Source organism: Botrytis cinerea, chromosome 4 (assembly GCF_000143535.2).
Source record: "Botrytis cinerea B05.10 chromosome 4, complete sequence".
Classification (NCBI taxonomy): domain Eukaryota; kingdom Fungi; phylum Ascomycota; class Leotiomycetes; order Helotiales; family Sclerotiniaceae; genus Botrytis; species Botrytis cinerea.
The window spans coordinates 732,671-758,328 of NC_037313.1; the positions used below are offsets into that span (position 1 = coordinate 732,671).

Genomic DNA, 25,658 nt, shown 5'->3' on the forward strand with positions numbered 1-25,658 from the left:
ATTGTACTTTATATACGTACCTTTCTTTATTAGGACCGTAGGATTCAATACCATGTAGATATCGATATTGTGCACATGCAAAAGAGTCAAGCTTCATGTATTTCACGTAAATTATACCAAAGAGGAGAAAGACGTGTGCTAACGTATTATTGAACCGACTGTAAATGACTGCTTAGATTGAATCGTTCAATCTAATTGATCCGCTTAGTTTGGATAATATTTAAATATTTTAAGAAACCCTACGGAGTAATGTCTCTCCTTACACTTACTAAAAAGCCATCACAATGTACAAACGTCATAAATAACAGTCAGTCCTTTGTCTCTCCACTCATCTCCCTCTTGCACCAACCATGCACAAACTCAAGGGTCTAGGATACAATTCTATCCTACTCCGTACAATTTGCTCGAGCGTACAGTAGTGCTATGAATGGGCGAGAAACCACAATGTCGGTCCCGACTCCCTGCCCTTCTTTTAAAAGCTTTTCACTGGTGCGTGGGTGCGAGTTAATAGTTTGTATCCATCCTTATAAGGTCGTCTCGGTGTCTGTGTGCAAAAATGGAGATGGGAAATTGGATTGTGATAGTATGCGTGCGGACTGTTGATGGATCGCTTCTGAAGTTCTGAGGGAGAAATAATGACCGATTAGCCAAGGATATATTTACTTTACCGTTCTTGTTGATAGATAGATAGATAGATAGATAGATGAATAATCTATAGCACCGAGTGGTGATGACATTCGACTTCCCCATTCTAGCTAATCCGGCATGATATTGTCTATCAATCTACTAGGTATTTATGCAAAATGCAAAATGCAAAGGGCAAAATACCCCAAACTACCCCCATTTTCAATGTCAATTCGGCATTCTATTTGTTAACCAATACCGTATTCAACGCAGCCCTGTGAAAAGTTCAACGGAAGACTACCTAGTACGCTTTGATGGTGATCTAAGCTAGATTAATCAGGGCTGAGTACCTCAGACCGGACTAGTGAGCTCTACGAGCCGAGGTGTCTAAGTATTTTCTTTAGTGCAATGGGATTTGTTCCATGGGGGACTTTTAAGTTTCGTAGGGGAGGAAAGGGTGGGATTAATGAGAAGACGTGAGGGTGAGAATTCCGGTTCCATCGCTTGTTATTTCCAATATTGTGTTCTCATCTCAAGGATTCCGCATACTGCAATCACGATCCAAACAAACAGTTCAAAATCAATCCAGAATCCAGAATTGATAATCCAAAAGAAAATAAGGTTGGATACGGCAAGCCCATTGGTGGCACAGCATCACATCCCTTGGAATTCTGAACCTTACCCGTGGACGTGGATTGAGATCCTACGATGGTAGCTTAGGTCACGGGTGAGTAAGCATTATTCGTGTATTTTTACTGTCTTGTAATCTGTTTTTACGTTGAAGAGGGGCAGTAAGAGGTACATCGTGATCCTGTTCGGATTTCGACAAGGTGAAGATAGAGGGGTAACTCGGTAGAGCCGAGAATGAAGGGGGAAGTGGGAGGTGGTCGCGCGCGGGCAACTTGTCGTCTGTGATTAGAATAGTCATTCCTAGGTTTCCCCGCCTTGAGCCTACTACTTTGCGTCCTGTTTGTCCGGCCAACTTAGTTGTGGAAGAATAGTAACGTGCAGGCAATCAAGTCATAGTTACTGGATTCACTCAACCACCAAAAACATCATCCTGACTGCACACTGACATAAACACTGCCGTCAATCCCACTCTCATGCCGTCTGTTCGTTCAATCTCATTACCGCAACCAAGAAAATTCAACACCGATAGTCATATAATCAACGGGCTGCTTTCCTAATGCAGTCAGTCTATTGTCGGGTACTTCCTAGCCCTACAAGGCTTATTCTAAATAGCCCCGAGATTCCAAGAAACGTGAACGAAATGAGAAACCCCTGACAATCAGTGGTAGTGAGTAGGCATACGTGATCGCACCACCTCACAGCCATTGAGGATTGTTACCGGGCCTCGGACGGGACGAGTAACAAGCTTGGTAAAAGGCATTGCCATGTTCCAAGCTTTGCTAACATTTAGTCAGTAGAGGCTCTGCGTGACTGCGTCGGGTCGCCAAGATGCTTACTTTTAATAATGATCGGCTACTAGGAAGTTTCCAAAAGTCGGCGACCTGAACCGTTTATTTGGGAGCGGAGACGATGTCACGATGTTGTGGTGAATCATGAAGATGGGATTGAACTTGTATGGTGTGTACTAGATCAGCGTTGCAAGGAAGTGTGTGGAACTGGGAAATGGCAGGCGGGAGAAGTGAAATGTTGATCACAGATAGACGGGAATCTAGATCTGCCAATTCTGGGTTCAGGTAAAGAGGGAGGTGGATAAGCTCAAAGTTCACGCAGAGTGTCTTGAGAGTCTCAGCCAACCATCTCGTCTTGCGGGGACGAATCTCGCTGTTTTCCTCAAGACTTCATTCAAATTCAAGCTGTTGTTGATCCCAAGATACAACTAAAGCTGACCGTTATCTGATTAATCTTGTTTAGCATACGATTCTTCACACACCGGTATTGAGGCGAAAACTTGCATTGTACCAATCACGTTCGTGAATTGAGTATTGAGAGGGGGTACGAGAAGATCTCATCTTAGAAGAACCAATATAATAAGCATCCAGGAGACTAGATCTTGCCCCCAAACCAACGTTTCCAGCAGGACAAGGCTACAGTATATACAAGTTTTTGTACATCCAGCTTTCTCTTAAACGCCCCCGATTTACATCTGCCTAGTTTCTACCCCCTACACCCACCAGCCAATTTGTTAATTTGCAAAATAACAATGTCCCGTGAGCATGCATCAGTCTAAGCGGTGAATAGACCACAGGTGGATGTCTTTACCAGATCTAGAACAAAGGGCTGAAAAAAATTCGGTAGATGGGTGTGGACTGAAACCCATGTTCTGATCAGCCGCTGATGACATTGGCGTTGGGGCTAGATTACGTGCTAAGGTGGCCATGATACAATATCATAAGATACATAATTGCCGAAATAGGAAATCTAACAAATCGTATGTTTTGGTATCGTCTTTCATTGATTGACCTGCATGCAAGAGATGAAATGCCTAAATCTTGAATACGGACAGTATAAAATTTTCAATTTTCAGCTAAATGCCAAGACGTCCAGATCTTTCCATTCAATCAATATGTATAGGTAGAAATGTTACACAAAATCCATGCTCATGTAACAAATTTTCCGTTTCTTTTTATCCCTTGGCCAACCTTGTGAACGCCCGCATCTAGCGCCTCGTAACACAGTACCAGGCTCAAAAGTGCGGCCCCATAGGGCGACAAAGAAGGCTGAATCTCTGGCACACACGCGGGATGTCGAAGCGAAACACGAGGTGTCGTATCACAACACTTTTCCGCTTTTGGGACGAACATCGCCAATCGTCCGTTTATCGGTACGGGGATGATTTGGAGTCTGGAATCTGGATTGACACGACTAATCTTTTTCATGATTTGATTGCGTATGCACATGCTGGTGGTTTTCTTGGCTACGTGTGATTTGGTGTTGGACTGGTCAGCCTTAGATATTTCGAGTAGGTACAATATGTGTTGCATGAGGATAATATCGGGTAGGGCTTTCAGCAGGCGGACAAACGGGGGTTGATGCTACGTTTGTGCTACGTGAGTTAGATCATCCTCGAGTCGGGTGGTCTGAACCAGACATCATTTACTTACTCATGATAATAATGTCTTATGTTGAGATCTCTGCGTTTTGGCGATCAACAAAATCTAAGACAATTCCAACCTTCGGAGATACTACACCTTGGTGGCTACTGGTTACAATAAATCGCGCAACGTTTCATTGTGTTACTGATCATCTAACGAGACATACTGTTGTTTATTTCGGCCAACATCCTCATTCCTTCGGCTCCTGCAAGAGAGCTATCACCGATATTAGTAGCACTGATATCAATGACAAACTTTATAAACTTTGATGAGTCTAATCATCGGTTATCATGACAGCCTTTTAGTTTTCGGAGATATAAACCTAATAATGCCCGAAATCCATCCCCAGTTTCCCCTGGAAAACTCAATCTGATCTTGTCCACCTTATGCTGTCGAATCTCTAAACGTAGTCATTTCTTAGCCCGGACTCGGCCCGATGAGATTCTCGTGCTTGTGCTTTTTAGCCCCGAAGGAGTACTCCGAGAGTCTCATCGCATGGATATCAGGATAGATTCATCGACAAATGCAATTTCGTCCATCGTCTCCTGACTAACTTCACGTAAAAGACTAGATGGTAACACTGCCACCACATGCGCTCAAAGGATATTGAGTGTTGCGCACCGGAAGTTGCATCTGCCGCCCTGTAATCAAACTGCCGAAACCCAGAATAAGACAAGATCTCGTGAGGGAAAATACTTCTCCGCGCAGAAACTTTATCTTGATTCGATGGCGTTGCTCGAAGTTTTAAGGCTGAATTTAAAGTTTGGCCTAAGGCAAATTCTACGAGTAAAGGACCGGTAGTTCCGATGCCGATATTTAACCGGTAGGGCGGGGTGAAAGAGCAAAAGAACAATTTGGAATTTTCTAAATGTAGACACAAGCTTGAAGAAAGAGACCCTTGAGACTGCATACCAATAATATCTTATCACCTGATCTTAATTGCATACGCTCCCCCTTTTTGCAAGTGCATTGCTGGCAGGCAATAAGCGAGGATTTGAGATTGTTTGACTTGCTATCTCGAGGTTACACAAGGTTTGCTCGATCAAGGTGGCGACGTCAACATCAACGTCAACGTCAATTGCAGACTCGCCAGATTTGGAAAGCAGACGACTACGGGAACAGATCCAGAAAGTAAGGAACTTGAGACAGAATCTCAAGATGAATACGGAGCCTTCGAGGTTATCGGGGGAGGATGAGTTGTATGTTGGGGGGTATGTACATTTACATTTACTTTCGAGCATTTGCCCCGCGCACGTGATATCGTTTTGAGTTTTGGTCCTTTTCACTTATGTCGTTTGGAGGATCTCTGATTCTTATTGTCGTCTGCTGTTCTTTGAATGCTATGAGAGATGATGTAAGAGAAAGCTAGATCTGACACAAGATAGAATCGTCTCGTTGACCGAAAATTCGCTTCAAAAGAATAATATCACGCATATTGTTAGTGTTCTGAAGTATGATTTCAAGAACTTTAATATCGATTGGAATAAGTACAAGCATCTTCAGATCGAAGTGGATGATGTAGAGGACGAGAACTTACTGGGTGAATTTGAGACGACGGGAGCTTGGATTGAGGAGGCGTTAAAGGGTAATGGGAAGCCTGAGAGTGATGAAGGTGAGAAGAAGAAGAGTGCTGTGCTTGTTCATTGGTAAGTTAGAACGTTTTATTTTGTATATTTTGAAAGCCGAAAGTCATTACTATCGTTGTAGTAGACACAGAAGCATGTTATGAGATTCAACAAATAAGTATTCAAGTAGTGTTTCTCTGCTCATGATTCCTTGTTCCTATCTTTGAATGGTTTATATCAAACACTGACACCTATCAGCGCAATGGGTCGCTCCCGTTCCGTAACCATTTTAATCGCCTACCTCCTTCGCCAATATCCCTCACTCACTCCCCATACTGCACTTGCCCAAGTTCAACAAACACGTCCTTTCGCTGAGCCTAATGATGGATTTATGGCGCAACTCCAATTATATCATGAAATGGGCTGCCCGAGAAACATAGATGAACAGCCTAAGTATCAAAGATGGTTGTATCAAAGAGAGGTAGATTTGGCTGTGGCAACCGGTGGACGTCCTGATTGGGTAAGATTTGAGGATGAAGAAGAGCAGGATAAACAGAAAGCAGACGGCAAAGAAAAGGAGATTAGATGTAGAATGTGTCGGTAAGTTTTTATCTTTCTTTCGTCTTCCCTGATTTTTAACTCCTTGCCGAATATATGATTATCAACAAGAAGCAACGAACCACATTCAGCAAACTAACAATGCCCCAGCCGCAACCTCGTCACAACCCCTTACCTAATCCCTCACACACCCAACTCAAAATCCACATCTTCTCCCACCTCCCTCGTTAATCCCCAGACGACACCTATTTCCTCCCTTACTTCCACCTCTAACCATAGCACTTGTACCCACCACTTCTTGCATCCTCTTTCCTGGATGCGTCCAGAACTCGAGCTCGGAAACTTGTCCGGCAGACTCGAATGTCCAAACCAAAAATGCAAAGCCCAGATTGGAAAGTATGCTTGGCAAGGAATGCGATGTAGTTGTGGGGTATGGGTTTGTCCGGCTTTCAGTTTGTTAAAGGGAAGATGTGATGAGGCCACGATCGGAAAGAGAGTGGAAGGGGGGAGCGGTGGTATTAGGTTACCCCCTGGGATGAGAGGAAACGGAACTATGGAGAGGGAGAAGGGAAGTTTGTAGACTGGGAACGAGAGAGTATGGGGATTGGCCTGGAAATGATCGATGCTGCCGCACGGGTGAGGGAACAGACAGGTATGATGTATTCACATGTGTATGAATGAATATAACCATGGTACGTTATTGTACGTTACTGGACAGGAAGTACGAAATGCGATATGATAGGAAGTTGAATGAGACTAAATTGCAGGGCCACGGGTATGGCTTATTCTGCCCTATCATCTTGGCTGTATTACACACTGTTGAGATACATATACAATACATCACTACCACCTACATCAATGCCTGCATATGCATATACCTAGTTCTAAGCATCTTCACCCGGTACATATGAAATCTTGAATTGAAAACGAAAACAAACCCAAATTTTTTTTTACAAAAGCTTTAGGTAATTACGATGAATCGGAAAGTTCGGATTGCGAAATTTTCAGCGTCAAAGGAGGATTTGCGGAGCGACCGATAGATGATGGATTGGGTTGCCTGGCCCTGTTTGTGTAATGCTGGGTTGTGTTTGCGCGGATGCAAGGCGCATGGAGCGGATGGTGAAGGAATGGATTTATGGTATGGGTGTGGATGTAAGAAGTCGGAACGTAAGCGGGAAGACGGTTCAGAACAAATGTATCTAGATTCTTTATGTAGTAGGTTGTATATTTGCAGAAGGGGTCAATGTATTCTATGGAAAGTGTGTTATATCAATAAGGAAACTTTTATTATGCTCTATATATTTCTGTTTAGATGTACAAAGCAGGCAAGGGCCTTGAAAGGGTTATCTGATCCATTTCTGGTGTGGATGGATCTTATTTCGGAAAATTAGAAAAGCATTTGGTATATCACATTATATCATTATACATCATGTGGTATAACCTCCTTCCCGATCTAATATACCTCTTCGCACGAATCAACGTGTCCAGGATTAGCCTCATTCTCACCACCGTCCCGCTCTCCAGTAAGCAGCACGCTCTGTTATTCATCCCAGCACTCCATTTATTGTTAAAGACTGCGAAAGGAAATCCTAAAAACACCTTAACGGCGTAGGATTATTGGCTCCACTCCTCATGTATACATAACGGTCTAACTTCAACCAAGTTGTCGGGTCCGTTTATGCTTACGTTCCGTGTGAAATCAGGCAGCTATACAGCAGTGAAGGAAGGGCTCTGGTGGTAGGATGAATTGATGTTAAGGATGACTCAGCTTAAGCGAGACATGATAGGATCAGTTATGCAAGGCTCCGTAAGCGCAGTGGAGTGTGATATAACAAACGGATGAAAAGGCCTACCTCAGGCAGAGAAGGAAGAAAGGAACCGAGCATGATATCTGAAGTGTAATAGAATGCTCATATGCATGCAAGTCAGCCGTGAAAATGTGATAGATTTACGGAAGGCTTTTTGTTCGCAGTGGACTTTCCGAAATGAACGTTTCACCGAGTAAATGCACACATAAAATGTACGTACAATAACTAGCAGAGGAAAGTTTTGCGGTCTTAACTCTGCAAGACATTGCTGCGTCTATCCAATGATGCCATCGTTGATGGAAGGATGACCGGGGATAGCATTGCATCGTTAGATATGCGGGGTAAAAGGATGTTGGCGGATACTCATTCAGCCGTCTGACTACAGAACATGATCGATGAGCATGAGGATAGGATAAGCATTCAGTTGGATCTGAATGTTATTTTAAAAAGCCTCATGACTAGTGAAATCACGGGACTGACCAGTTTAGCAATACAATATGGTAATTGAGACTAGATGAGCTTTTGGATAAGAGAAGCGAAGTGATAACTAAGTGAGTAGCTGGAGAGTATCGCAAGGTGTGTGCTGGGGTGAGTGCCCTCCCCTAAGGATTTTGAAGGCTGAAAATAAGCACTAACAAGAAATTTTCAAGCGAACCGAACTATAGTGGATGTAGGAAACAAATATTGCAGGGAAGTAAAAGAAGCTTAGAATGGCTTGAGATAAGCAGGGTTAGCTTATTTAACATGTAAGCACGTATGTACCTTCACGGCGTTTTGTACGAGGTAGGTAATTGCGGGATGGTACCACTCTTTCACTCGATTGCCTGGCAAGGAAGATACCGCGCGGTCTAGCCTGATGACTGCCGTGAAAAGTAACCCGATGAGGCTTTGTCTACAGGATAGTAAGGATAGTAAGTACAAGGAGGACTGCCCCGGTGAATACCAACCCATCCATGCTCAACTCCAACTTAGATGCATTGACCACCTTCTCAACGGGTCGATCACTATGCAGTCAGCATAAGGACCTCATGAACATACGATGCTGCACCTCTCATTAGTAGTTAATCATATGACGTGTACGAAGCGGGCCTTACCATTTCAAATGACTCCGTCAAACTCGCGTGTTGCATCCCTCAGTCAGCATATCAACAATGAGTAAAGGTTGCGCGAGGGTAATGTCTAACTAACAAGGCGCCTCCTTGACTCGCGGATGTAAGAACGAATGTTCTTGGCAAGTACGGTCCGAATCTCCTATTTCTGCGTGACTTTTCAAAATCACCTCCATCACAAGAAACACCGATGAAATTACGATGGCTCTGCTAGAATCTCTCCTACTTCAGTAGGAGCGTTGATTGTTTAAAATGGTCGATCCAGCTCAAGGTAAGCCTTTAGGGACTTGAGGAAATAAATTCGGATTTTGGAGGCGTTCACGATTTCGTTTTGCAACTTCCGCTTGCCTCTTTCTATCCAGTCTCTGTTGATAGAATGCCTTTTTTAAAGAAAAGACTCTAGGTTCTTCATCTGGTGTTGGACTTGGTGCTGGCGATGCAGGAGTGTCCGACTTCTCCTAAAGATATAGGATCAATATTGGTAGGCATAAGATTGAGAATGACGCGCTAAGAATACCTTCTCATCAGTCTTCTTCTCGTCTTTCTTCCCTTCATCCTTTTTGTCTTCACCATTCTTCTCCTTCTCGTCTTTCTTCGAAATTTCTTTCTCCTTCTTTCTCTTCTGCTTTTCTTCGAACTCCTGCTTCACACGTGCGACCTCGTCGTCCATTTCTTTCTTTTTCTTAGCAGCAATAGCAGCCTCATCTACAATAGGAGTAGCAAATCCTTTATCCTTCAAATGGGATGGGCATACATAAAAGAAGTCCTAGAAAGAATTGTTAAGCGATCACTTCAAAATAGAGGATGACAATATCCACCTTGTTTTCTGGAGTTATCAGAACACTTGCACTAGGTTTATAGCAAATCTCACAAGGCTTGGAAGCGGTGTCGGCCACCTTACGATGAGTCCAAATGTTGGGAAAGGAAGCCATATTCAAAATCAAATTATCAATCAATGGCCTTGTGAGTTTGTGCTTCTTCAATGCTGTTCAAAGATCAAATCTTCGTGGATTGGGAGAAGTACTCGGTAGATACGTGGTAGAATTGGAGAGGTGGAGATTTGGATTGGACTTGATATGGAACAGCAGTTGAATGAGTTGTCGTTTACCGTAGTTCTAAAGGCGTGAAAGGGTGTGTCACAAGGCGGGCGCTAGTAAGGATTAACGTAGCACCGACCTCCGATGCAATCAGGAACCACCCCTCAATAAATTTTTAGCTATCGCAACACTATTATCAATAGTTTCTTAGCATTCCCGTCCACAGTTGATTTATGTCAAGCAACCAATACTCACAGCGACGATAAGCTCTTGGATTACATTTACTTACACTTTCGTGATCAATTCATCCAGTTTTATTCAATTATGGCTTCAGAACAAGTTAGAGCTCCAGGTAGCAAACCTGGAGAGAATATGCTGTGGGGTGGTCGATTCACTGGTTTGTTTGACTCATATTTCTTTGATTGAGCTCAATTTCTTACTCAAACTTCAATAGGTGGCCTTGATCCTCTCATGGTTTCTTATAACGAATCAATCTACTACGATCGTGCATTCCACACCCAGGATATTCAGGGTAGTATTGCTTGGGCTCGTGCAAACCACAAGAATGGCATCTTGAGTGAAGCCGAGTTCGCAGCAATTGAGTCCGGATTGAAGCAAGTTGAGGAAGAATGGGTCGCGGGAACATTCAAGATCATCCCTGGTGTGGACGAGGATATTCATACTGCAAATGAGAGAAGACTGGGCGAAATTATTGGAAAAGAAATTGGAGGGAAATTACACACTGGAAGAAGTCGAAATGAGCAAGTCGCAACAGACATGCGATTGTGGCTTAGGGATGAGCTCAAAAAGATTGAGAGCTTCTTGGTCGATTACTTGAAGGTTGTGGCTGCCAGATCAGAGAACGAGATTGAACATATCATGCCAGGATATACTCACTTGCAACGTGCTCAACCCATCAGATGGAGTCACTGGATGTTGTCATACGGTTTGGCTTTTGCAACTGATCTCCAAAGATTGCGAGAAGTTATCAAGCGAGTCAATCGATCGCCATTGGGATGTGGTGCTTTGGCTGGTAACCCTTTCAATATTGATCGTGAGGCAATGGCTAAGGAGCTTGGTTTTGAAGGTCTTTTGTGGAATTCTATGTCCGCCGTTGGCGACCGTGATTTTGTCGTTGAGACAATGCAATGGGGTGCCACTCTCATGTCACATTTATCAAGATGGGCTGAGGATCTTATCATCTATGGTACCGGTGAATTCAGCTTCGTTCGTCTGGCTGATGCCTATTCCACAGGGGTACGTCCTACCTCTCAAGGCCACATGGACTCTTGAACTAACATCGATAGTCATCTCTGATGCCCCAAAAGAAGAACAGTGACAGTTTGGAATTATTGAGGGGTAAATCCGGCAGAGCGTTCGGTCAAATGGCAGGTTTGATGATGACAATCAAGGTATTTCTCCACTGTCATTTGGCAATATGACAATATATTGATCGATCATATTAGGGTCTTCCAAGTACTTACAACAAGGATCTCCAAGAGAGTGTGGAGCCCATGTTGGATCACATCAAGACAGTTGGAGACAGTATTCAAATCGCAACCGGCGTTCTCAGTACCTTGACTATCAACCCAGAGAAGATGAAGGCCTCGCTAGACCCATTCATGCTCGTAAGTCAATTCAAAAACACAACTTGTGGAAATGCTCTCGAGCCTAGAGTATGCTGGGTGTGCTCTCGCTAACCAAGGGGATCATTCTTAGGCCACCGACTTAGCAGACTATTTAGTACGAGCAGGTGTACCATTCCGAGAGACTGTAAGCAGCCCTTCGTTTTAATAGGAAACGATTAAACAAATGCTAATAATCAAACAGCACCACATCTCTGGACAAGTTGTTGCATATTCTGAGAAGACTAAGATTCCAATGGACCAATTGACATATGATCAATTGAAAAGCATTGATAGCCGTTTCAAGGAAGATGTTTCCGAATGCTTTGACTACGAGAAGAGTGTAGAAGCACGCCAAGCGGCTGGCGGAACCAGCAAGTCAAGCGTTGAGGAGCAAATCAAGGTGCTGAAGAGCATTCTTGGTTGAAGGTAAAAAGTCGAAATGCTGAAATATTATGAATCGAGCTGTTTGTGCTATACAATCATCTAGTGCATTGTTAGTGTCAATGCTAGATCTGCGAGTTGCAATGCCTTTGCAATAAAAATATCATACAGATAAAAGTTAACGAGAATAATTGATACCATGAATGCATAAAATTCACAGAATGTAATGTTGGACCATTGCCGTGCCTATTGTTGTCATGACCACTGCCATTACTGTCGTTGCTCCTCTCTGCTGCCATGTATTATTTTTACTTTGGGGCTCAGGACGAATAAAGACTGCAGCTTCTCTCTTGCATAGCCCTCAATAAGAAAAGGAGGCCAGAAACTGTTGTTCGCCCTCTTCACAATGCCGCGAGGTTTCTGAAGTAGGAAGCCAAACTCTATGTGGTAGAATATTCTCTGATTAAAAGTGATATTCTATAACAGAGGACTCAATCAATCATCTATCGAAGCAATTATACTTCTAAAAAAATGGGAGATAAAAGAGGTTACGATGGACCCTTGACAGAGCAAAGATAGGACATAACTTGCACTGACTAAACTGTACATTATGATACGGACTATTAATACTGACACGTACCCGTCTCTTGCTTCTACCCCGTTTTACAAAACTCTGAAGCTTGCTCTCTTCGGTATATGAGCTCTATATTTTTGGCGACGCCTAGCCCGAGTTTTCTATCGTTATCTACCAAGTTCTCTCACTCTTTTTCAGTCTACTCTTCACATCACTTGACTTGACTTTCTAAATAAATCTCCAGTCGATTTTTTTTAAAAACTATTCAGAAATTAAAAACTCTTGATTATACAGGAACTAACCTTCACACCCTGAAGTTCCGAGAGTTTCAAACATTTGAAGGAGAAAAGGCTTGGTATATGCCCTCGAGCCTGTAGTCAGGGCTGATGAAGGGATATGGTAAAAAGAGGGATGATAGAAAGTACTGAAAGGTGCAAAGAGATTTGATTTGTGAGATTTAAAATTTCAACAACTGGGCTTGGAGGTTACTTTTCTATTGGCAACAATGAAGAAGTCTCACAAATTCACTTGCACTCGCACTTGACTTGTATGTTTCTCTAATACTTGAAGTTCTAAAACTTGATTTTGAATCTCTACATCAAGAATTCACTAGCAATTCTTCTCAAAATCTGCCTTTATATATTTTGGATCAAAGCCAATAAAAACAATTTAATGAGAATTGGGTTGTCCTTTGCCAAGGTCAATAACCGCAATTCAAGAAGGTGGACCGTAGCAAAATCATGGTAAAATCAGACATCGAGTTTTGAGTATGCAACAGTGAATTCAATACAGCCAGTTCAATCAAAGGGCTAGTGGGAGATCTGCAGAAAGTTTGTCTTCTTTTGTTTAAGACTGTTCGGCTTTTGCTGATTTCCTATCTTCTTCTCCAATCTAGCCAATTTTTGAGCTGTTTTCGAACTTTTTTCGAACTTGTTGATAACAAAATTTACGAATCTTTCAACAATTCTACAGTTCGTTTAAGTTACCTGAGTTTTCATTGCATTTCTTCTTTAGTTTGTCTCTAGATTGATAATCTTTTAATCCGACGCTCAGTATTGGATTCAGTTGCCGCATATTGTATATCTCTGGTTCACGGTACTTTAAAAGCTTTCCCGCCAAAGATAATAACTCATCCCCACCGACGACTCATATCCAACTTATCATCAACTATCGATCTCGCCACTTGCTGCTAGCTATTCGCTATTAGCCGTTCTCACCATGGATAATATGAATGAAGGAAAAGAGAGTTCAGAGGAGTGGAAGATTATAAAAAGTATCAAGAGAAAGGTGGACGACTGTTTCGAAGCGGAATCTGATATGACCCTTTCCGCTAGGGAGGCGGATTGGATAGATTACTTCCGCCGAAAATATCCTCCACTGCCAAAAAATATCCCTAAGGATACTGAAGCCTTCCAAGCTATAACAAAGAAGGCTTCCGAAGCTGCAAATTCTGGCCAGAGCCTTTGGTTGACTGCAAGGGAAGTCGAAGCCTACAAACTCACATCTCTTCGTGATGCATACTACGATAAATCACCCTCGAAATCACCCATAGACGACATACTCCTCTGGTTCCAAGTCTTCCGGAGAACATATATGGATGGCACCCATTGCTTGGATTATCAATGGGATCCATTTAAAGATTACAGCAATAATGTAGGTATCTCTCTATCGGAAGAATTTTCGATCGCTTCAAAGCCCTGCTTTAATGTTCCAGGGGGAAGAGAAGAGCTTGCAAAAGAGTGGTATCTATGTTCACTTTCGAGTCATGAAAAGCTCAATGATGCAATGCTTTGGCAAGTTGATGTCACATTGAACAGCAAGGAAGCACATGTTCTTGCTTTTCAAGGGTTATCATTGCCGGTTTCCAAAGAGATCGCGGCAAAGATACCAAGCAAAGCTACCAGGGAAACGTACATGGAGATGGCTGCATTTGATCCCGAAAATGCTCTCCCTCAGTACCTATTCCTTCGTTTGAGCCAAGGTTCAAAGGATAAAGTCAATCTTACAGTTACTTTTACAAGCGACGAGGCTGCAACACTCCTCATAGTTATGAAATTCAACCCAGTCCCAAAATTAGACCCATCTATCGAGATTCCTGCAAAAGCAGTGGAATATCATGATGGAAACCATGAAATAACTCCACCAGAATGGGTAAGGAAGGCGATTGAAGCACAAGTAGCAGCGGGACAGGAAGAGCCGAAGAGATTTGAGAACGGGTATCCTCTGACGACAAAGACCCCGGAACAGAGGCAACAATGGCGTCAGGAGGAGAAGGATAGATTGATATCATTGGGCCATACAGAGTTGGCTGCGGTTAGAAAGGACCCAAAGGAGAAGATGATAAAAAGCAAAGTTACTATCAAGGAGATCAAAGCTGTCATTGAAACAAAAGCCGAAGAGTCTTCCAAAGTACATGAAGAGTCAGAGGAAGAAGCTGAAGACAGAGCCAATATCGAGTTGGTACTTTCATTAGGCAGGAGAATTAATGCCAAAGAACGACAAATAGCTGATAAAGAGACTGAAATGAAACATCTACAGAATATTCATGAAAATCGAGAGCAAACACTCAAAACTGAGAATAACAAGCTAGGATCCGCTTTGACAATGGCGAAAGAGAAACTCGACAAAGCACTGAAAGAACCAGACAGGGTTCGGAGCGAATGGTCTGCCAAGATACAACGCTTGCACGAAAAGGTTTACAGGCTAGAGCAGGAACTCGAGGCCGAACAAGACGCACATAATATCACCAAGCTAGACAGTGCAGAAACAAACAACAAGCTTTCTCGACACAAAGCAGCACATGAACGCTTTGTTACAAAGGCTACTGAGCTTAAAAGAGAAAGGGACGAAGCACGACAGGAACGAGACAAATTACGCGCGTCTCGTGTCAGTCAAGCTCAACTCGATGATACAAAGGCTAGTGAAATTTCTCGTGCCGTTGAGGACTCTACCAAACCTCTGAAGGCTACTATTCTTGCTTCGAAAGCAAAGATTGCTACCTTGGAAACAACGATCACTAAGCTCAAGGACGACGAGAGAATGAAGAAGAGTCGAGAAGGCACATCCGCGAACCAGGGAGCCCAAGAGCTCGATCATCTCAAAGCAAGATACAGGGAAATGAGCGAAGTTCTAACCCGCGAACGCAATGGTCGAGCGCGTGACGCAATATCTTGGAAAAACATCGAGAGTGACCTTCAACGACAATTACAATACCAGAAATATGTGTCTGCAAATCTGCAATCCCAGATTATGCAGCAGTCGAATGGGGATCAGGCTCTACAGGATCAGGCTCTACAGGATCAACTTGCTTTTTTGCAAGCGAGGAATACTCGGTTGGAGGATGAGAATTCGCAATTTAGAACTCTGCAGATTATGATGCAGGAGATTGGAAGATCACAGACTCCGCGCTTGGTGTGATTGTGGTTTGTGTTTACTGGTTCCGTAGGGGGTTTGGGCGGGCATGTATATTTCACTCATAGTTGAGTTGGTAGTTGTCTCGTACTATTTTTTTATTTTTTTGTTTTCGAGGGGTGTTTAGGATCGGTGGTTCGGGATTTGTACTCATAGCATAGCACTCATCAGATACTCGTCAATCTTGCCAAAGGAGAATTACACACATGTATTTATCAAGTAAAAGTGCAAAAAACTATGTAGACTGATTCAAACGTTTGAATTGTGCTAGATAGATGCTTGCGATTAGAATGGTGAAGACTAATACGCAACGGTATATTTCTAGAATTGTAATATTACGGTATTGTAATTTGCTGCCAGTCAATTACCGATTTATTTTCGCAGTCCTGTCAAGATACTTTTCCAGATAGTTTCGCTGATTTCAACTCGAAATCCCGAGTTAGCGGGATTGGTTTTGCAGTATCTCAAAAGTTAGGATTGCGTCATGTAAGGTCAGACCTCGCTTGCAAAGGAGGTTTCAATCTAGCTTCTTCCTTGACTATTACTACTACCAGTATTTTCTTGAACTTTGCAAAAATCTATCAAGGTAATAGAAGTTAAAAACTTGTTCGTGATAGCGTTTCAAATGTATTTGCTAGCTGCAAGGATATCTACAAATGCACTCGCTAGCTCTTATGTTCGCCGTTGCTTGGTATTTCCACCAATTCCAATATAATCAACTAACTTTCTCTAAATTAAGCGCTCAAATGCTTCTCAGTCTTCTCGGGTCCTCCACCAACACCGGTCAAAATTACTCTGCTAACGCCATCCTTAAGAACCTTCTGTGCTCTCTCATCAATGTGTTCTGCACTTTTACTCTCGACATCCTTTCCATTCCATCCATCCACGCCTCCGAGGACACTCTTCAACGCACCAGCTACTAATCCAAGGTTCTCTTCCTCGAAATAGATAACAGCGTTTGGGCCAGCATCAAAAGTATATGCCGCAACCGTCTTTCCAGCAGCATTATTGATATCCTCTACAGCTCTGATTGCTGCTCTGCTAACATCATTCAAATAGAAAATGGGTGGGAAAGTATCCAAACATGTTGCATGGAAACTATTACTTTCCATCATAGTAACCTTTGCGAATCCCTCGAAATCTTTCTCCTTAATCGCCCGTTCCATTTCTTTCATATGTTCTGGAACCACATTCTCTGCTCTCTGTTTGAAAAGTTTCGATGTCGCGACTGTAATTTGCATACCAGAGGTACTAGAAACTCCCTTCTTCTCCGCAGACACAACAAGAATGAGAGCGCGCATGGTAGGCCAGTGAGAAGCAGGTGCTACTTCCACAGCAACGGAATCAGATCCATCTTCCTTCTGGCCCATTTCCCAAGCCACATAACCTCCAAACAAAGAACGGCAAGCAGAACCACTTCCCTGCCTTGCGATTTTCGAGAGTTCGGTAGGATTGGACTGTAGCTCGTACAAGTTGGCGATAGCTCTAACGAGAGCTGCGAAACCAGCAGCGGATGAAGCGAGACCTGCAGCTGTGGGGAAGTTGTTCTCCGAGATGATTCTCAAGGGGTAGGATGAGAGTTTTGGGAGCGAGGAATCGGAATCTTCGAGTGCGGAACGTAGGGAGCGAAGATCACGGAAACAGGCTTGAGTACGGGCGTTGGAAATATCTTGGGAAGAGCCATTGAGGAGAAGCGAATCCTCGGTGAAGGTGGAGGAGCAGGTAGCGGTGGTATGGGTACGGAGATCATCTTGCGAGAGTGTTACAGAGATGGAGGAGTTAGTTGGAAGGTTCAGTTTTGCGTCGCGTTTTCCCCAGTATCTGTTGGTGAGAGAATATATTAGCTGGGTCTCTTGGCGTGGACAATGCAAGAAGTACAATGGGCGAGGGAGGGGTAGCTTTACTTACTTAACGACTGCGATATTAACTGGAGCCGTTGTACTGGCTTGATAAATCTTTGTGTCTGACATTCTGAGGGTGTTTGAATCAAAGCTTGGAGAAGTAGAAGTTGCTTTTTATTTTCTCAAACGAATATCAAGAAGTATTTATTTTGAATAACTAAGTCTCCGGTTGACAACAAGCCCCAGTCCCTTCAGCTAATTGCAAAATGTCAAAAGGCGGTCAATAAAGCATAATCTGCTGATAAGGTAAGAGTCTTACAAGGATAACCAATCAACAGAGCAAATCCGAGCTGGGTACGACCAGCGGAAAAGGCAAAATAATTATTTTAATACTGCATTAACAATCGCCCCTCACTCGAGAAAAGTATATCTTCACAATCTTCACAATCTCCACAACCACCAAAGATGTCGAAAGACGAGTCAACTCAAGGCATAGAGGCCTGTCCAGTCGATCATGCAACACGTTCAGCATGGCTCAAAAACAATTCCACCAAACCGCCTTTCCCAGGCGTAACCCCTCCATCCAAACCAGGTCCAAGTTGTGATTCTTCAACCGTTGATCAAACCGCTCCTCCCACACACACACCTTCAAGTTTCTTCTCGCGGTTATTCTTCTGGGACAACTCATCACCTACACCCTCTCAACCACCATCAACTCCCAAATCCGCAACTTCTCCACTCCGCCTAGGACTCGACCGTGAAATCTCCACGATCCCTCGCGCATCTCCTACTCCAAATGATGCCCCCTCGTCCTCCTCTCCTTCAACCTCGCATCCCGCAAACTCCGAATCGGAGTCTGGCGTTTCTGCATCTGGAAATTGGATCTATCCTAGTGAAAAAATGTTTTTCGAAGCTATGAAGCGCAAAGGTCACCAATCGGACGCTGCAGATATGAAAACGATTGTGCCGATTCACAATGCTGTGAATGAAAGGGCATGGAAAGAGATTAGAGAGTGGGAGGCAGGATGGGGGAGCGAGAAGTATGTTTTCTCTTAGGGGGTTGTTTGATAAGACATGAACTAATGATTTTACCTAGATGTGGTGGACCTCGTCTTCATTCTTTCCTCGGACTTTCTCAAACCCTTTCGCCTAAAGCTCGGTTTAATACGCTTCTTGGATATACCGCTCCCTTCGACCGTCATGATTGGGTTGTTGATCGTTGTGGAAAGAGAGTTGACTACATCATAGACTTTTACGCAGGCAAAGCTTCACCGGATGGAAGTGGAAAGCTAAATTTCTTTTTAGATGTTCGACCAAAGTTGAATACATTAGAAGGTTGGAAAATGAGGGCTTGGAAGGTATTCAACTAGAGCTCTAGACTTGGGAGGCGAGGAAATAGGAGAGTTGGGTGTAATCAGAACTCAACATCACGCGCCACGGTCACAGCTTGTGGTAATGCGGAGATGAACGGTCATGTCAGGTTTGGCAAGATGCACCCTATATCTGGGAGAATATCAGATTGAAGTTCGATATACGTTCAGATGGAACACTAGTCAGAACGCATATTCTGTCATGGCTTCAGGATACAAGAGGTATGCGCCCAGCATCGTCGAATAAGGGTACATCATCTGAAACATTTCGAAAGCCTATTTCTTCAACTCGAGCCATCCTAGAGACTTTGGCATCGAAAGCTGAGATGGAGAGGAAAAGGGTCGGAAAAGGGATGTACGATTAACGACTTGAGAAGGATAAAATGGAAAACTAGGTATCGGATTGTATATTTTAGGTGTTACGGTGTTTCTAAACCGATGAATTCTTTGAGTTTTACTTCAAAAGACATACTCTCTGCTCCACTCGAGCTGTACAATATCAAATCTGTCAGAATTATAAAAACATGTCATTTGGAATGAGAGTCCACAGGTATAACATCCGATGTACGAGTGAGTAATCTCAAGATGATATTTGAATTTTCATCCAATTTCACTTTGCACGAAATCTGCATTTGACGATCTCTCTCTCTCCTATCTTTTCTCGAGAGGGAAAAAAGCGAGAATCAGGATAGCGAGCCTAAGAAAAAACACTCAAATTATTTTTAACATACATATTTAGATTTTAGCGCATGGTTGGAGTGGGATTCAAACTTTGAAGTCTATATGATGGTTTGGTACTTTTCGTATTCAAATTCAAATTCAAATTCATATTCATATTCATATCCAACGCTCTCACACCATACTCGCGACTCTCATCTCTTACATGATCTATCGATTTACCATACCCATTCTCCTCCACCCCTTCCTTTCCCCATGCTACTCATCCCTCTGCTCTCCACCCGAAACAGCCAATCTCGTTCCCGCTCTAACCTCAATCGCCGGCGTATCCAAATCCCATCCTCTCCTCTCCAGTTCCGCATAAAAGCTCGTTTCCGCTCTCCATCTCTCCGATTCTTCGAGCGAGGTGCGCATCCAGCTTAGAATGCTCTGGTTATCCACGTGATTAGTTTTCGATTTCTGGATTTTTTGATTTCCGGAAGTGATGGCGAAAATCGCATGGAACCATGCATCTAATTGAACTTTTGGTGCTGTTTCCTCTTTCAGAATAACGAGGAATGTGTTGCGAGAGCGGGAGTACCACATTAGGTAACCCTGGGTTTTGTAGATGGATAGGAGAGATGTGAGGATTGATTCGGGCTCTGCGTAACTTCCTGCGGTTGTGGGTGTGGCAATTGACGAGAGTAGGTCTTGGAGACTCACGCCGACTTTGCAGTAGGCGAGGATTGTGCCGTGGGTGTTGCGGATGGCTCCGTCGCGTTCGAAGATGCGTTCTTGGAGTGAGATGTCTCTAGGAGAAGGGAGAGAAATCTTGTTCTTCTCGTGTTCTGGACTCGAGAGGAGAGATGAAATCACTAAATTTGCTCGTTGTCGGTTCAGAGTACGCATGGTGACCGATCTGACGGCCATGTAGTTCGTACCGAGATGAATTGAAAGCAGAGCGAGCAATGCAATCCACGTGGCTACTTGAGAGGAAATCTTGGAAACGACAAACGTTCCAACGAGCATACCTAGGAGGGATATGAGAGTCTCCTGACTTGCATCTTTCTATCCTTCCGTTTAGTATCCTCTCATCCATGATCTCTATCGATCATACGAAGCAAGAGAACTCACCGCATTCAACTCTGCCAGATTTCCCATCTTCGCAAAATGCGCACTCAAGCTCGCCTTGCTACTTCCGGCCGCAACCCCACAAAGCGATTTACACACACTACTCGCACTGAGTAAAAAGACCCGGGGAATTTTGGGAAAAGCAGGGGAGATGCAATCTAGAATCATAGCAGCATCGTTGAAGATATCAGCCATGAGACGATATTTTTTGCATTCGGGTTCGAGAGCGCTGCCGAGTCGGTGCGCGAAGAGAATGGTGGATATACGACCTGCGGATTCTTGGAGGATGGAGAGGAGAACAGCGTGGGTTGCTGAGGCGGTGGAGTCGCCTACGCCGAGACCTGGGGTGGGTTAGATTTGGAGTTTTTCTTTAAGAGAAGGCTTGCGATGATGGAAGAAGGAAATCTTGATAGGGAGTCGTGACAACAAGTGCGAAGACAAACTCATTCATTCCCTAGAACAAACGACCCCTCCCTCCTTCCCGCAAGAAGAACCCTTCATCTCATCCATACCTTGAAGCACAGCCCTACTAGCCAACAACCCCGCAATCGTACTAGCAAAAGCCTGAATAGAATCCTTCTCTCATCAGCATTTTCTCCCCCCTATTCCACCCCCCAGCCAAAGTCTCTTACATAAAATTGATACCTATGATATAATCCCATTAGTCTCCTCATTCCTCAGAATCCTCACAGCATCTTAACAAAAATAAAGAAACACCCACGCAGTATAATCCTCCGTCACACTATCCGGATATCCTACCGGCATGAATGCCCCTACTAAGCTCATAACCCATGTCGAAGGACCTTTTGGTATCTATTTCAATGTCTGGATATTAATCGGTGTGGTGATTTCAATGAATCTATTCAAAGAGACATGACATCCAGATAGAAAGAAAGAAGGAACACATACATCGACATCGATCCGGTCAAATTTCGTCCCAGAAGTATCAGTAGTATGAGAACGAATATATGTAGCAATGAGTTTCCCAGATTGGTTTATTTCTTTGATCTCTTCTGATCTCGACATGGTCACCGGGATCAGACGATTTGCTTGCTTAAGTGGGGTTATGTATGAGGGGAGGAGGCAAAGAGCTATTTTGAATGTAGGTATACGTATCAATTGTTTGTAGATAATTGGGTGATGTATATGAATGACGCGATGTAACGGGTAGGAATCATTCTTAGCGAGTGGTGGTCACTTGAACTTGTAAAAGGATATTTCTGTGCTTCAAGAATTAGATTGTCATTTCATGTCATGAATATGCGTCATCTAATGAAGAACAGCCCAAGATGGAGAAAATCAACTTGAGGAGTTGTGGTTAAAAAGGAAGTTTAGAATCATGACGATTTATGCACGTGATCAATATATTGTGGTTTAATATTTGTTATATTCTTGCTTCCTTCGACTCATCCATCTCATGACGATTCAGAGAGCCACCCTCAAAAACTTTCCAGAAACCAATACTCCAGAGTAAAGATCAAGATCAAAATTATTTCCATAGGAAAGATGATACATGCTCCGACTCCCTTAAAAGCGACTTTTCCGTGCCACTGATCCGAGCTACAGTCCCTTTGTGCATCCCAAACTTCCAAACAGTGACGTTGAGCTTATTCACTCTGTCTTGAAAGATAACTTATTGATATTCATCCATCTTATCACAGAATCTTCATGAAATCCGTCGTTTTCGTGGGTATATCCTTCCTCGATCCATCACTTTTCCGTAGCCAGCCATAAATGTACAAATAGTTTTCTTCTTCCGTTTCTCAAGTCTCAAATCTAGCAAACAACTGTAGCACCACCAGTCTCAATGGCATCAATCTCGGCAAGATCAATCGGAGTGCGTCGGAAACGTGCGGGGAGTTCACTGCGATCAAAGTATTCTCCCTTGTTTGGAGCAACGGAGCCTAAAGCTCTACCGGAGAGAGAACCGATTGTACCGTCGCTTCTGGCGCTGCGACCAAGTGGACCATGTTGTTGAGCATTTTGTCTGTAAGAAGAGAAGGAGGAAGACTTTTGAGCCTCAACAAATCCTGCTGGAAGTTCGTGGGTTGGGGATGCTGGATGTGGTCGTGCAGAGTGATCAATAGAAGCTATTTTAAATGTTAGAACGAATTGCAGAGCACATTGAGAATCCGAATACGTACAAGGGATTGATCTCTTGCCCATGAACCTGATCAATGGAGTACGCTCAGCGTGAGCAGCAGCAGCAGAGGCCTGACGGAGAACCTTGGTCGCAAACATCTTGACGGTTGAGAAAGATTGAAAAAGTAATCACAAAGAGAATTTGTAAATACTGAGAAGATGTGCGACCTTGAGAAGGAAATCGGGATCGTCGTCTGCCTCTGTGTTTGACTTGCTGGAGATTGAGTTGTCAAGTTGCCAAAAGAAAAAGAGTTTGGGAAATGGAAAGCTTTGGACTTGGGGATAGTGTACTCGTAGCGTTATGGTGAGTGGGACGAGAATTCGGAAATCGGATGGATGAGTGGATGGGGGGGGGAAATAGATAGGCGTCCGCTAGTAACCAGATATGGAAATGATGGCGGGTGGTTCAAAAGAAAAGATGGTGGTTGTGTATCGTAGAGGTTTATGTGTAGGTACTCGCGTGTGCCCGTGGAATATATCTCTTTCTTCTTTCTTTCTTTCTCTCTCTCTCTCTAAACTGGACAAGAAGGGAGAAACTGCAAAAAAGTAGAAAATCCAACCGTCTTTAATAGAACACCGCAATAAAAAAAAAGGCCTCCGTTGGTGCGGGGTTAGCCATTGTCCAAGGCCACTTCCGATGCATGGAGGCTTATTTCGAATTCCTCAGACGATATCACATTATCAATCAACTGTTTTTTCCTTATCGCACAACCATTCTGGCTCGCCATTGGCCGACACGGGTTGCAGACAGATGCTGGCTAATGGCGTGATGTACAAAAGTATATAAGGCCAAGGATGTGTGTGCAAAGCATGTGTATAGTACCTAGGTATGTACATAGCGTGTGTGTACAGAGAGAGCATGTAAATAGAGTCAGATCATTTCCATCCCCAGACGCGTTGCAACACAATGTACGAAAGAGGCTTCACTTTGCAGGAAGGGCGTGTGGGCATGTGGGCATGTGGGTAGCAGGGTCGTCCTCATGCATGCCCAGGTAGGTAACATTGAGTCGATTCAACGGCGTGTTAGTTGGTTGGCTGCTCGGTCGGTCGTTTCTTTTCCTTTGTAGGGTCAATTCCGAACACAAGCGAGAGAAGAGTCGTTGGTTCATCAACAACTGCTTCCATCTGTACCTTTCACTCGCTGCCAGGTACTGTTTAAGGAAATTAGTATCACCGTCCAAAGTGCCCGTAAAGGTCCAAGACTTCCTCTCCATCTATCTGCTCACCTTCCTGCCTCCCTTGCCAGCCTCGAAAGCCGTGTCTAGTCTAGCAGTCTGGGGTGGTCTGGGGAAATGGGATTTGGATAGAGTGGCGAGGAGAGAAAGCATGAGCTGACATTGGTTCCATATCATATCAAAAAATATATAAAAAAATTAATAGCTTCGTGTATGTCGGGGGGTGGGAAGGGAAGACTGAAAAAGGAGATAATTATTGATGATTCTCAACTGGACGGCCATCATACTCTGAGCACAAGGTCTTTAATTTGATCTCAAGAATACCCATCACGATCACGACTGCAACAACACGTTTCGAGAAATATAGTTTGGCTACGGAAACTCCCCCTCCCTCTCTCGTCTTCCCTCTCACCTAAATTTATACCACAATAAGCAAAAACTTACACCTCCCCCATCAAACATTTTCTTGCCAGCTCCGTACTTCGGCCTTCCCCCAAACTCAATCCTTGTCGACCTACGGGGTAAATCGCCATGCATGAATTATTCCTCTCGGCATCCGTGGACAGCGAAGATGTATCGCATTCTCTCCGCGTGCTCCAGGGCTATTGTGGCATGATCCCCCAGCACTCTATTCGGCGGCGATTAGTATTCGAAGGCCCACGCAGTCGAAACAATTTGAAGGGTCTTGATCCTTCCTTTCTGAAAGCCCAACCGCCGAATAAACAATTCTGGTGGAAATCGCTCAACGAGCAGCTGATTCGTCAATCTTATGTTCTGACTCTCATATATGATGTTGATAAAAGTCAATTTGGTCAGCCAGCAAAGGAGCTTGATGGTGGAGAAGGTCAACCGTAAGTGCCTACTTTGCATTGATTCCACATCAAACCATGTGATTTTTCGAGACGGCTTTCGATATCTTACCAGCACACACTTACTGACATCAAATAGCGGTCTTCTCCCATGTGATGAGGTGCCGGGTACAATAAGATGGACCGATCTTCCAGATCCAGCCAATGCTGCTGTCGTGAACAGCAGAATGTTCATTGCGATAGACAATGAAAAGTCATTATGCAGACTCCTTCAAGCAAGCAGTCACCGGTACGTTGAAATCACCACCAACCAATCATCTACAGCCATTAATCATCAAGTAGATTCACACGGGAAATTATTCAAGAAAGTCACCGAACAGTTCACAATAACATAGTTTTCACACTTAGTCGCTACTTTGAAATCCCTTCCGAGTTCCAGGAAGTTGATAGTAGCTCACGCCCCAAGGTTAATAGCAGGCTACCTCCCTTCGAATTATTGGAACCATTTGATGCTGAAGATAAATGGATTTTAACTGCTAGCATTGAGGTTCAGAATGGAGCTGATCCTGATCATATGAAGAGTGCAATGGCAGAGCTATCGGGAGCCCAAGAGGAATTCAAGGGATGTTTCGCTTTGAAAGCAGCAGACAGGCATACCTTTGATACCAAAGTCAAAGTGCAGGCTTGAGGGGAATGTGTAATAAGGTAGTGCCATGTTAGAGACGTGAGGGGCTGTCTTCTAATCGCTTGATCTAGGATGAGAAAGCGTTTTTGAG

General features: G+C 43.7%; 9 protein-coding genes across 9 annotated transcripts; 5 read left to right on the forward strand and 4 right to left on the reverse strand.

Annotated features, from left to right (window-relative positions):
- Nucleotides 1-4,543: 4,543 nt before the first annotated feature.
- On the forward strand, nt 4,544-7,081 carry Bcyvh1. The gene is made up of 4 exons (XM_001546642.2): nt 4,544-4,897; nt 5,072-5,332; nt 5,510-5,851; nt 5,960-7,081. The coding sequence occupies exons 1-4, from the start codon at nt 4,845-4,847 to the stop codon at nt 6,387-6,389; spliced, it is 1,086 nt and encodes a 361-aa protein (XP_001546692.1). The 5' UTR covers nt 4,544-4,844; the 3' UTR covers nt 6,390-7,081.
- A 1,120-nt stretch (nt 7,082-8,201) lies between these two features.
- On the reverse strand, nt 8,202-9,828 carry BCIN_04g01860 (hypothetical protein). The gene is made up of 4 exons (XM_024692415.1): nt 9,545-9,828; nt 9,244-9,492; nt 8,712-9,184; nt 8,202-8,659 (listed from the first exon to the last, which is right to left on the reverse strand). Exons 1-3 carry the CDS (start codon nt 9,656-9,658, stop codon nt 8,993-8,995), a joined length of 555 nt encoding a protein of 184 aa, XP_024548190.1. The 5' UTR covers nt 9,659-9,828; the 3' UTR covers nt 8,202-8,659; nt 8,712-8,992.
- Nucleotides 9,829-9,916: 88 nt separating this feature from the next.
- Bcarg4 lies at nt 9,917-12,030 on the forward strand. The gene is made up of 6 exons (XM_024692416.1): nt 9,917-10,160; nt 10,218-11,020; nt 11,071-11,175; nt 11,230-11,391; nt 11,483-11,536; nt 11,594-12,030. The coding sequence occupies exons 1-6, from the start codon at nt 10,088-10,090 to the stop codon at nt 11,813-11,815; spliced, it is 1,419 nt and encodes a 472-aa protein (XP_024548191.1). The 5' UTR covers nt 9,917-10,087; the 3' UTR covers nt 11,816-12,030.
- A 1,220-nt stretch (nt 12,031-13,250) lies between these two features.
- Nucleotides 13,251-15,975, forward strand: BCIN_04g01880 (hypothetical protein). Its single transcript, XM_024692417.1, has one exon. It carries the CDS (start codon nt 13,565-13,567, stop codon nt 15,761-15,763), a length of 2,199 nt encoding a protein of 732 aa, XP_024548192.1. The 5' UTR covers nt 13,251-13,564; the 3' UTR covers nt 15,764-15,975.
- A 237-nt stretch (nt 15,976-16,212) lies between these two features.
- Bcmvd1 lies at nt 16,213-17,842 on the reverse strand. The gene is made up of 2 exons (XM_001546637.2): nt 17,666-17,842; nt 16,213-17,578 (listed from the first exon to the last, which is right to left on the reverse strand). Exons 1-2 carry the CDS (start codon nt 17,725-17,727, stop codon nt 16,492-16,494), a joined length of 1,149 nt encoding a protein of 382 aa, XP_001546687.1. The 5' UTR covers nt 17,728-17,842; the 3' UTR covers nt 16,213-16,491.
- A 103-nt stretch (nt 17,843-17,945) lies between these two features.
- Bccyt2 lies at nt 17,946-19,581 on the forward strand. Its single transcript, XM_024692418.1, has 2 exons — nt 17,946-18,638; nt 18,695-19,581. Exons 1-2 carry the CDS (start codon nt 18,064-18,066, stop codon nt 18,966-18,968), a joined length of 849 nt encoding a protein of 282 aa, XP_024548193.1. The 5' UTR covers nt 17,946-18,063; the 3' UTR covers nt 18,969-19,581.
- Nucleotides 19,582-19,718: 137 nt separating this feature from the next.
- Nucleotides 19,719-22,041, reverse strand: BCIN_04g01910 (hypothetical protein). Its single transcript, XM_024692419.1, has 6 exons — nt 21,666-22,041; nt 21,478-21,569; nt 21,389-21,401; nt 21,269-21,332; nt 20,760-21,097; nt 19,719-20,693 (listed from the first exon to the last, which is right to left on the reverse strand). Exons 1-6 carry the CDS (start codon nt 21,780-21,782, stop codon nt 19,905-19,907), a joined length of 1,413 nt encoding a protein of 470 aa, XP_024548194.1. The 5' UTR covers nt 21,783-22,041; the 3' UTR covers nt 19,719-19,904.
- A 65-nt stretch (nt 22,042-22,106) lies between these two features.
- BCIN_04g01920 (hypothetical protein) lies at nt 22,107-23,534 on the reverse strand. The gene is made up of 2 exons (XM_001546634.2): nt 22,901-23,534; nt 22,107-22,846 (listed from the first exon to the last, which is right to left on the reverse strand). The coding sequence occupies exons 1-2, from the start codon at nt 22,995-22,997 to the stop codon at nt 22,533-22,535; spliced, it is 411 nt and encodes a 136-aa protein (XP_001546684.1). The 5' UTR covers nt 22,998-23,534; the 3' UTR covers nt 22,107-22,532.
- A 491-nt stretch (nt 23,535-24,025) lies between these two features.
- BCIN_04g01930 (hypothetical protein) lies at nt 24,026-25,646 on the forward strand. Its single transcript, XM_024692420.1, has 3 exons — nt 24,026-24,924; nt 25,022-25,171; nt 25,225-25,646. Exons 1-3 carry the CDS (start codon nt 24,605-24,607, stop codon nt 25,568-25,570), a joined length of 816 nt encoding a protein of 271 aa, XP_024548195.1. The 5' UTR covers nt 24,026-24,604; the 3' UTR covers nt 25,571-25,646.
- Nucleotides 25,647-25,658: the final 12 nt, after the last annotated feature.

Excerpts from the sequence above, each read along its gene's own strand:
- Bcyvh1 (XM_001546642.2), top strand. The coding sequence starts at position 4,845 with ATGAATACGGAGCCTTCGAGGTTATCGGGGGAGGATGAGTTGTATGTT. Across the intron at positions 5,333-5,509 it reads AGTGCTGTGCTTGTTCATTG|CGCAATGGGTCGCTCCCGTT; the intron begins GTAAGTTAGAAC and ends GACACCTATCAG. Across the intron at positions 5,852-5,959 it reads ATTAGATGTAGAATGTGTCG|CCGCAACCTCGTCACAACCC; the intron begins GTAAGTTTTTAT and ends ACAATGCCCCAG.
- Bcarg4 (XM_024692416.1), top strand. The coding sequence starts at position 10,088 with ATGGCTTCAGAACAAGTTAGAGCTCCAGGTAGCAAACCTGGAGAGAAT. Across the intron at positions 11,176-11,229 it reads GTTTGATGATGACAATCAAG|GGTCTTCCAAGTACTTACAA; the intron begins GTATTTCTCCAC and ends CGATCATATTAG. Across the intron at positions 11,392-11,482 it reads CGCTAGACCCATTCATGCTC|GCCACCGACTTAGCAGACTA; the intron begins GTAAGTCAATTC and ends GATCATTCTTAG.
- BCIN_04g01910 (XM_024692419.1), bottom strand. The coding sequence starts at position 21,782 with ATGTCGAGATCAGAAGAGATCAAAGAAATAAACCAATCTGGGAAACTC. Across the intron at positions 21,570-21,665 it reads TTGACCGGATCGATGTCGAT|ATACCAAAAGGTCCTTCGAC; the intron begins GTATGTGTTCCT and ends ACATTGAAATAG. Across the intron at positions 21,098-21,268 it reads TAGTAGGGCTGTGCTTCAAG|GTCTCGGCGTAGGCGACTCC; the intron begins GTATGGATGAGA and ends AACCCACCCCAG.
- BCIN_04g01860 (XM_024692415.1), bottom strand. The coding sequence starts at position 9,658 with ATGGCTTCCTTTCCCAACATTTGGACTCATCGTAAGGTGGCCGACACC. Across the intron at positions 9,493-9,544 it reads TGATAACTCCAGAAAACAAG|GACTTCTTTTATGTATGCCC; the intron begins GTGGATATTGTC and ends AATTCTTTCTAG. Across the intron at positions 9,185-9,243 it reads AGAAGAAGACTGATGAGAAG|GAGAAGTCGGACACTCCTGC; the intron begins GTATTCTTAGCG and ends CTATATCTTTAG.
- BCIN_04g01920 (XM_001546634.2), bottom strand. The coding sequence starts at position 22,997 with ATGTTTGCGACCAAGGTTCTCCGTCAGGCCTCTGCTGCTGCTGCTCAC. Across the intron at positions 22,847-22,900 it reads GGGCAAGAGATCAATCCCTT|CTTCTATTGATCACTCTGCA; the intron begins GTACGTATTCGG and ends CATTTAAAATAG.
- BCIN_04g01880 (XM_024692417.1), top strand. The coding sequence starts at position 13,565 with ATGGATAATATGAATGAAGGAAAAGAGAGTTCAGAGGAGTGGAAGATT.
- Bcmvd1 (XM_001546637.2), bottom strand. The coding sequence starts at position 17,727 with ATGTCAGACACAAAGATTTATCAAGCCAGTACAACGGCTCCAGTTAAT. Across the intron at positions 17,579-17,665 it reads GTTAATATCGCAGTCGTTAA|ATACTGGGGAAAACGCGACG; the intron begins GTAAGTAAAGCT and ends TCTCACCAACAG.
- BCIN_04g01930 (XM_024692420.1), top strand. The coding sequence starts at position 24,605 with ATGCATGAATTATTCCTCTCGGCATCCGTGGACAGCGAAGATGTATCG. Across the intron at positions 24,925-25,021 it reads GATGGTGGAGAAGGTCAACC|CGGTCTTCTCCCATGTGATG; the intron begins GTAAGTGCCTAC and ends GACATCAAATAG. Across the intron at positions 25,172-25,224 it reads CTTCAAGCAAGCAGTCACCG|ATTCACACGGGAAATTATTC; the intron begins GTACGTTGAAAT and ends ATCATCAAGTAG.
- Bccyt2 (XM_024692418.1), top strand. The coding sequence starts at position 18,064 with ATGTCGAAAGACGAGTCAACTCAAGGCATAGAGGCCTGTCCAGTCGAT. Across the intron at positions 18,639-18,694 it reads GCAGGATGGGGGAGCGAGAA|ATGTGGTGGACCTCGTCTTC; the intron begins GTATGTTTTCTC and ends GATTTTACCTAG.